The sequence below is a fragment of the Zingiber officinale genome, chromosome 10B, assembly GCF_018446385.1.
Source record: "Zingiber officinale cultivar Zhangliang chromosome 10B, Zo_v1.1, whole genome shotgun sequence".
Lineage (NCBI taxonomy): Eukaryota > Viridiplantae > Streptophyta > Magnoliopsida > Zingiberales > Zingiberaceae > Zingiber > Zingiber officinale.
In genome coordinates, this window is record NC_056005.1 from 83,367,451 (window position 1) to 83,377,338 (window position 9,888).

At 48.1% G+C, this 9,888-nt stretch overlaps 1 protein-coding gene across 1 annotated transcript; it reads left to right on the forward strand.

Moving 5' to 3' along the window:
* The first annotated feature begins 3,491 nt into the window (after positions 1-3,491).
* LOC122029233 lies at positions 3,492-7,691 on the forward strand. The gene is made up of 3 exons (XM_042588172.1): positions 3,492-3,591; positions 6,557-7,080; positions 7,341-7,691. The coding sequence occupies exons 1-3, from the start codon at positions 3,492-3,494 to the stop codon at positions 7,689-7,691; spliced, it is 975 nt and encodes a 324-aa protein (XP_042444106.1).
* The last annotated feature ends 2,197 nt before the right edge of the window (positions 7,692-9,888 follow it).

The window sequence follows — 9,888 nt, forward strand, 5'->3', positions numbered from 1 at the left end:
ATAACATGTCTTTTGATTGTTTAGTATTAAATCTAAATTTTTTGATCTAGTAGTAAATTTTTCTAACATAATTTTTAAGTTGTTAATTTCTAATTTTAATGATGAATTCTCCTCCTCAAGTGTTAGATCTTGAGTTGGTTTATTATTTACAACTTGTTCCTTGAGGATTTGATTTTCCTCGAGAAGCAATTTGTTTTTATTTTCTAACTTAACTAATTTATTATTTAAGCATGAAATAATTTTAAAAAATTTCCGGTTTAAGTTTAGGAATACCTCTTCGAAACCTTCGGAAACGAGTACATACTCGTGGCTCGATTCGGGTTCGGACCTGTCTTCCGACTCATCTTCCAACTCTGCTTCGCGGGCCATCAGCGCGAGGTGGCTCTGGTGCTTTTGATCTTCTGCTTCCGACTCTTCCGAGGAGGAGTCGTCCCACGTCGCTTTGAGGGTCTTCTTTTTGGTCGGCTTCGGTCTGTCGATCTTTAATCTCGGGCACTCATTCTTGTAGTGGCCCTTCTTGTTGCATCCGAAGCACGTCACGCTCCTCGATTTGGTTGGAGAATTGATCTTTTGAAGGTCCTTTTTGCTAAAACTTCTTTTCCTCCTGGTGAACATCTTCCTTACCAGGTTCACCAGGTGTTCTTCATCTTCAGAGTTCTGGTCAGAGTCTTCTTCCGATTCAGACTTGTTCTTCTTTTCTTTTGAGGAACCTGCAAATAAGGCTACACCTTTCTCAACCCTGGCGTTAGTTTGCTCATGCAGTTCTAATTCACAGAAAAGTTCATCTAATTTTAATTTAGATAGATTTTTAGAGATCTTGTAGGCATCTATGATAGATGCCCACAAGTTGTTGCGTGGAAAGGCATTTAGGGCATACCTTATTAAGTCCCGGTTCTCCATTTGGTGCCCTATTGTGTGGAGTCCGTTGAGAATGTCTTTAATTCTTGCGTGGAGTTGGCTCGCGTTTCTCCTTCCTGCATTTTTATGTTAAAAATTCTATTTAAGAGCAAGTCTTGTTTTGTTACCTTAGCGTCGCTCGTTCCTTCGTGCAGCTCGATCAGTTTATCCCACAGCTCTTTGGCGTTCTTATGTGGTCCGACCCGGTTTAGTTCTTCTCTAGTCAATCTGCACTGTAGAGTGTTGATTGCCTTGTTTTCTGTTGACGCCTTCTTCTTTAGGTCTGATGTCCAATCTTCTAGATCCAGTAGATTCCCGGAACTATCTACTGGTATCTTGTAGGGTCTGGTGACGCTCATCCACTGGTCAAAGTCCATCTTGAGATACACTTCCATTCGCTTCTTCCAGTACGGGAAATCATCCCCGTTGAAGAGGGGAGATCGCACTGTGCTAAAGCCCTCGATCTGCGACATTTTAAATCTGCACACAAAAATATAGTGAGGTTCCAAGACTTGTTCTTGGATTAGTAGTGCGGGAAGAATTAAGTAAAAACAACTAAATTGGTGTTGCACCAATTTAGATTAAATTAGGACGGAAAGAAACTTCCAAAAAGGTAATAATACCAGTTTGGATCTTTACGAAAAACTAAAATCTGGAAAAAAATAAAAAACAGATCACCCCCTTGTCTGATTGGTGGTTGCACCAAATCAGAGCGGTACCTGCTCTGATACCACTTGTTGGATCGTGAGGAATCGATAGAGGGGGGGTTGAATATCGAAAATCGTTCAAAACGAGTAAGCGCAGCGGAAAAGTATAACAGAAAGACAATGCTAACACAGGTTCTTTTTACTTGGTTCGGAGCCTGTGTCGACTCCTACTCCAAGGCCCGTACTCGTTGAGTACTTTCGTTGGGCAATCCACTAGCAATTTGAATAATGTATTACAATGATTAAGTACAGAAAAGATAGAAGTAGAATACCGACAAATGTAACACAATAAGAGAAGAATGGAGCTTGTCAGAGCAGAGTCGCGGCGTTGCAGGAGCGCAAGAGAGCAGATCGTCAATTCAGAGTTGTTGTAGAAGCTCCACCCCTGCCCCTTCTTTTATATGAAGCTCGGGGCGCCCCGAATCCCCTCCAGGCGCCCTGGTGGGACGTGACAGGTCCAACCAGTGAGCTCCACGTGGCGACGACAAGTTTGGATAAAATTAACCTCCCGGGCGCCCGGACCTTCGGGCGCCCGGATCCCCTCCGGGCGCCCGGACCACCTTTTTCCAGGGAGCACTTTTCCTGTAAAACAAGGTTAGTCCGAGGCAAATATATAAATTATAACCTGCAAAACAGAGTGTTAGTTCAGTTTATAGTTTAGCAAAAAAAAGTATGACTTAGATTTCGTCTTTCCGAGACCGGAATCTAGTCACGATCTCGACTTAGATATCTGAAATGGATCTAAGCCGGATCGACGCCTAATGTTCCCTTCCTGGGAACGTGTCCTCACAGTCACTCCCTTTTAGTGACTTACCTTTACTTACTTGCCAGACGTCGGGTCAGCCCTTCGACCCATCTAGACTTCTCGCCAAGCGTCCGGTCAGCCCGTCGAACCGCTTGGACTTCTCGCCAGCTATCCGGTCAGCCCGTCAACCTAGCTGGACTTCTCGCCAAGCGTCCGGTCAGCCCGTCGACCCGCTTGTACTTCGTGCCAGACATCCGGTCAGCCCGTTGACCTGTCTGGACTTCGTCTACACACTCGGTCAGAGTGTTAGATCACGATAGACCTAACTTAACCTGATTTGTCATTCATCAAAACCTGAGTTAGACCGTTAGTGCTAACCGCACCAACAGACCAGGCAACGAATACGAGGCAAAGCAACGAGTGAGACACGAGCAGCGGGCGCATGATAGAGCGCCGAACGAGATGCAAACGCCGAGTGCAAGGCGGAGCGGTGGGCGAGTCACGAACTGGGCGATAAGGCGAGTGGTGTCAAGCGCGCGACTGAGAAAAAGTACTGCCCGAGCAACAGTAAATCGCGACCTGGAAATAAAGAGAATGACGGACGAGCAAAGCCATGATCATGACCGAGCGAGTGCCGACCGAACGACAGCAAATCGCGACCTGGCAATAAAGAGCGGGATCGAGCGAGTGTCAACCGAGCGACAGTGAATCGCGACCTTGCAATAAAGAGCGAGACCAAGCGAGTGTCGACCGAGCGATAATGAATCATGACCTGACAATAAAGAGCGAGATCGAGCGAGTGTCGACCCAGCGACAATGAATCGCGACTTGGCAAAAAAGAGCGAGACCGAGCGAGTGCCGACCGAGCGACAATGAATCACGACTTGGCAATAAAGAGCGAGATCGAGCGAGTGCCGACCGAGCGACAATGAATCGCGACCTGGCAATAAAGAGCGAGACCGAGCGAGTGCCGACCGAGCGACAGTGATGAGTGAAACGCGAATGACGAGTGTCGAATAGAGTGGCGAGCGAAGTGATGAGTACCGATCGAGCCACAACGGTGAGCGAAACACGAATGATGAGTGCTGAGCAGAGCGGCTAGTGAGCAGTAAGTGTCAACCGAGCAACAGTGGTGAGCGAAAATGCGAACTGAGAGTGTCGGGCCAGGCGGCAAGTGGATCAAGTGTGATGTGTGTCTGGCAGAGCTACAAGTGAGCGGCGAGTGCCGACCAGGCAACAGCAGTGAGTGAAAACGTGAGCTGAGAGTGTCGGGCAGAGCGGCAAGTGAATCAAGTGTGATGCATGCCGGGCAGAGCGACGAGTGAGTCAGTGCCGACCGAAAGGTCGTTGGGCGTGATAGCCTTGCTCACTTATAACTCGCACTGGGGCGAGAGTCTGGGACAGCCGATCGGGAAGGTCATTGGGCGTGAGAGCCTTGATCATTTATAACTCGCACTGGGGTGAGAGTCTGGGACACCGACCTGCCGTTCGTTGGGCTTGAGAGTAGTGCTCACTTATAACTCGCACTGGGGTGAGAGTTTGGGACACCGACCTGCCGGTTGTTGGGCGTGAGAGGAATGCTCACTTATAACTTGCACTGGGACGAGAGTCTGGGACTCGACCGGGAAGGTCGTTGGGCGTGAGAGCCTTGCTCACTTATAACTCGAACTGGGGCGAGAGTCTGGGACGACCGACCTAGAAAGGTCGTTGGGCGTGAGAGCCTTGCTCACTTATAACTCGCACTGGGGCGAGAGTCTGGGACGACCGACCTAGAAAGGTCGTTGGGCGTGAGAGCCTTGCTCACTTATAACTCGCACTGGGGCGAGAGTCTGGAGGCGTGAGAGCAGAGCTCACTTATAACTCGTACTGGGGCGAGAGTCTGAAGGCGTGAGAGCAGAGCTCACTTATAACTCGTACTGGGGCGAGAGTCTGGAACAACCGACCAGGAAGGTCATTGGGGGGTTAGCGTGAGAGCAGTGCTTACTTATAACTCGCACTGGGGCGAGAGTCTAGGACAACCGACCGGGAAGGTCTTTGGGCGTGAGAGCCATTCTCACTTATAACTCGCACTGGGGCGAGAGTCTAGAACCCCGACAGGGAGGTGATCCGGAGGCCTGACCAGCACTTGATCTGGAGACCTGGCTAAGAATTGATCTGAAGGTCTGACCAGAACCTGATCTGGAGACCTGACCGGGAAACATTCTGAGACCTGACCGAGAAACATTCTTAAGGCCTGACAAAAAAGCAATCTGAAGGCCTGACCCAGAATTGATCTAGAGATCTGACCAAGACTTGATCTGGAGACCTGATCGGGAAACAATCTTAAGGCCTGACAAAAAAGCAATTTGAAGGCCTGACCCAGAATTGATCTGGAGGCCCGACCGGGAATCGGTCTGGAAGCCCGACCGGGAATTGGTCTGGAAGTCCGACTGGAAATTGGTATGACCGCCCGACCGAGAGATCATTAGCGATACTCCGATCCGAGACCGGTGGTGATACTCTGGTCCGAGACCAGTGGTGATATCTCGACCCCGAACGGGGGAGGATAAGCCTTGAAGCCCCTAGAAGTGAAGCCTGTAGCAACATGAGGGAATAAAGCCTTTGTCATACCTGATCGCGTATCATACCTGATAGCGGAGTGGTGTCAGCCGACTGAGGATCTATCTCGGTCCCTCACCTCCCGAATACCCGTGGAGCGAGGGGGGAGGATAAAAAGCGTGAAGACGATATAAGGGAACAGAGTCCATAACCATGGAAGGAAGCAGAGCACTATGGATGCAGGTAGCAGCACCTGTAGATATAAGAGACTGCAAAATAGGTGAAGGATGCAGAGCATATAATAATAATAGAGTGAAGCGCCTATAGTAGTAAGAGGATACAAAGTCTCCTGGCGAAGGGTGCAGAGCCTGTAGCAATAAGAGGATGCCGAGCCTCATGACGAAGGGTGCAGAGCCTATAGTTCAGAGTCGATAGTAGTAAGAGGATGCAGAGCCTCATGGCGAAGGGTGCAGAGCCTGTAGCAATAAGAGGATGTCGAGCCTCATGGCGAAGGGTGCAGAGCCTATAGTGCAGAGCCGGTAGTAGTAAGAGAATGCAGAGCCTCATGGTGAAGGGTGCAAAGCCTATAATACACCTGATTAGGGAGTTGGGCCCCTGGTCCCTGATTAGAGAGTAAGGCCCCTAGCCTATAATCAAAGAGCGAGACCCTTAGATCCTGATCGAGAAATTGTACTGCGAGTCAATGATTGGGGAGTTGTGTCCCTAGTGCATGAGCGGGGAGCCGTGTCCCAAGTGTATGAGCGGGGAGTTGTGTCCCAAGTGTATGTGCGGGGAGCTGGGCCCCTAGTGTCCGATCAAGAATCGAAGGCCCTAGTCTTTGACCAAGGAACTAGGATTTTACTCTCTTATCAGGGTGTAACGCCCCGCCTTCTACTAACTAAGCTATAAGATCGGAGGTTACGGTTGCTAAACAATTCTGTGGCTACCACTGATGTATAATGTGAAAAAGGCTGAACTAAATTAAAAACTCTGCTAATTGCCATTAAAACTGGAATTTATGTTCAAAATGCACTTTCATTGTTGTACATATGCTAAAGAAGGGAATCTAAACTTTTCATTTGATCAAGGAGCTGAAATCAGACGTTTCCAACTGAAATCAGACTTCCCAATCGATTGAAACTAAGACTCGATCGATTGAAAGGCTTCAATCGATCCACTGATCGATCCAACGTGCTTATGTGCACGGAAATCCTTTCTGAATCGATCGACTGTCGGATATTATCGTCAATCCCCATCACCTGATAGGCGACAAAGGTGTTGATCAACCAGCCAATGGGAAGAAGACAAGATAATAGTCGAACCACGCTACCATCGACCTCAGCTTGGGAGCAATCCAAGTCTTGCCCGAGTCTCTGTCGAGAGGAATAAATCGTCGGCATGGGAGGAAGAGAACCGGAATAACGCCGCCTGAGGAGAGATAGGAATGATAACCAGAGGGCGGACCAACGGAGATTCTAACCTAGCAAGGAAGTCGCACACTCGGTGACTCGAAATCCACGCTATTGGCTGCAGAAGGAGAGAGCTGAAGGACCCGAAATCAATTTCAACCCAAGAGATTTAGAGGGAGTAGAAATTCCTCATGATGATGCACTAATCATCCGAGCGGTAATTGCCAATTATACAATCCATCGAACTTTGTTTGATACAGGAAGCTCAGTGAACATCATATACAAAAGGGCATTCAAGAAATTGCAAATCGACCGAAGTGAACTACTGCCAATGATGACCCTGCTCTATGGTTTCACGGGTAACAAAGTATTGTCGATTGGCCAGACCAAGTTGGCCATCTCACTCAGTAAAGAGCCCCTGAAGAGGGCAAGGATCACGAACTTCATTGTGGTAGACACACCATTAGCCTACAACGTTATCTTAGGCCGACTAGCACTCAACAAGTTTCGAGCGGTAGTGTCCACCTACTTCCAGAAGATTAAGGTTCCGGTGGACAATAAGGTGGGAGAAGTCAAAGGTGACCAATTGGCCGCTGGGCGATGTTACGCCGAGATGGTCAGATCAAAAGCGAGGACCGCTCGAAAAAACCCGTGCCTGGAAGTAAATGCCATCATTGAGAAGCCCCCTACACTGGTTTATGAAGAAAAGGAGGAGGTCCAGATCCACCCAAGCCAGTTAGAAGCAACCGCCTTCATTGCCGCCGATCTGGAGAATGAGAAAAAGGTAGAGCTGTCTACCTGCCTTAGGCGGAACCATGACGTGTTCATCTGGTCGACCCATGAGCTCCTTGGAATCTCACCAAGCGTCGCCCAACACAAGATTTATATCCGACCAGACACCCAGCCCGTGAAATAGCAAAAAGGGACTTTAGCGCAGAGTAGAATCTGATCATCCGGGCGGAAATAGAGAAATTACTGGAGGTCGGCCACATCCTGGAAGTCCAGTTCCCGAGCTAGCTTGCTAATGTCGTGCTGGTCTCCAAGCCAGGCAACAAATGGTGGGTGTGCATCAACTTCCGCGACTTGAATAAGACGTGCCAGAAGGATTTCTATCCACTACCCCGGATAGACAAGATGGTGGACTCTACGACGGGCTGCGATCTGATCTGCATGCTAGACGCATATCAGGGCTGCAACCAAGTGTCACTCGCCAAAGACAATCAGGAAAAAGTTAGCTTTATCACGACCGACGGAACATTCTGCTACAACGTCATGTTGTTCGTATTGAAGAACACCGACACCACCTACCAGAGGCTCATGAACAAGGTGTTTCGGAAGCAGATCGACCGCAACTTGGAAGTATACATCGATGACATATTAATAAAGTCAATCTGAGCTACAAATCTGTGTGCAGATATCGAAAAAATATGTCAAACCTTAAGGACATATGGGATAAAGCTGAACTCGAGTAAGTGTCTGTTTAGCGCTAAGAGCAGATGTTTCCTTGGATATATTGTCACTGAATGGGTATCGAGGCGAATTTGAGTAAGTTTAAGGTGCTACAAGACATGCCCCCACCCCGCAACTTGAAGGAGGTCCAACGGCTGACCGGATGGATCACCGCACTGTCTAGGTTCATCTTTAAGTCATCCGACTGAAGTCATCCATTCTTCAAAGTTCTGCGCCGAGCTACAAAGTTTTATTGGGACATGGAATGTGACTGGGCATTAGAAGAGCTCAAGAAGTACCTAAACTCATTGCCTGTATTAGCTAAGATGAGCGTTGGAGAGCCACTCTGGATCTATTTGTCGACCACCGAGTATGCGGTTGGTTCGCCATTAGTAAAGCAAAACGACCCTGAATAGTAGTCCATGTATTTTCTGAGCCATATATTGAAAGATGTAGAGTCCCACTACACCTGTCTTGAAAAGTTAGCTTATGCACTAGTGTTAGTGGCTCAGAGACTTCGCCCGTACTTCCTGGCTCACTTGATCATCGTGATGACCAACAACACCCTAGGAAGAGTCCTCCTCAACCCGAAAGTGTCCAGCCGACTGATCAAATGGGCAACCGAACTAAGCCAGTTTGATATTCAATATCAACTCTGAATGGCAATCAAAGCTCAGGCCTTGGCTGATTTCATCACGGAATTCCAGAACGCCGAGCCAGAAGAAACTTGGAGAATATATGTTGATGGTTTGTCCACTCAACAAGGCAGTGGCATTGACATTCTGCTCATTTCACCATGGGAAGACCGGATGTAACTTTCCGTTCGACTGGATTATAGGGCCACCAACAATAAAGCTGAGTATGAAGCCTTGATAGCCAACTTATCGGCAATGTGGCATGTTGGAGCTACAAAAGTCCTCATTCACTCAGACTCTCAATTAGCCGCCCAATAGCTATCAGGGAAGTTCGAGATTAGTAACTCCTGACTCAAGCTATATGCAGAAGCTTTCGAGAAGTTGAAGACAAATTTTTAATAGATCACTGTACAGAAGATCCCTTGATTAAACAATCAAGCAGCAGATGAACTAGCTAAGTTAGCTACTTTATTATCGTCAGTTGTGATCAACCAGCCGATTGAATAGGTTTCATTGGTGGCGCACATCTATCGGATGGAGGGAGTGGTCTTCTCGAGTGATTGGAGAGTATTCCTGATTGAATTCCTCTAATCGGGTAACACTCTAGCTGACCAGGAGGCAGTGCGACTATTAAAGAAGAGGGTCAAACGATTCACCCTAATCGGAGACCAACTTTATAAGAGATCTTTCTCTAGGCTGCTGCTCAAATGTGTGGGCCTGAAGGATATGAAGTATATACTTCAAGAAGTACATCTTGGTTCCCGTGGAAGTCATCCATGCGGCTATTCGCTGGCTCGAAAGATCCTCCTGGCTGGGTATTTTTGGCCAACTCTCCAAGAGGATGCCGCTCGGACAGTAGCCACATGTCTTTCCTACCAAAGGTATCACAACATCTCGCACCGACCAACCAAGGAGATGAACGCATTCACAGTATCTTGCCCATTCGACCAATGGGGCATGGACATCACGGGACCATTTCCCATGGCGACTGGTCAGTAGAGGTTCCTGCTTGTCGCGGTGGACTACTTCTCAAAGTGGGTGGAGGTTGAGCCATTAGTAAGGATAAGTGAGCAGATGGTCATCAAATTCATCTGGTAGAATATCTTGTGTCGGTTTGGTATCCCCCACCGGCTCATCTCGGATAACGAGAAGCAGTTCACAGGTAAAAGGCTCAAGGAGTGGTGTGAAGACTATGGCATCCAACAGGCCTTCACCTCAGTGGTCTACCCCCAAAGAAATGGCTAGGCGGAATTCATAAACAGGAGATCCTTAGAGGCTTACGAGCTCGGCTCGACCATGTCGGGGACAACTGGGTCGATGAGCTCCCTAGTGTCTTGTGGACACTTCATGTTGGTGCAAGTTGCACCAGAATCAAACCTAAGTTTTGATGTTGTCAAAGGTTCAAGTTAAGTCTTGTTATGATCTAACAAGTTGACTGAGTGTGCAGGTTGTTTACTCAACCTGGAAAGACCTAGTTGGAGGCTAGGCAGGAGAAATCTTAGCAGATC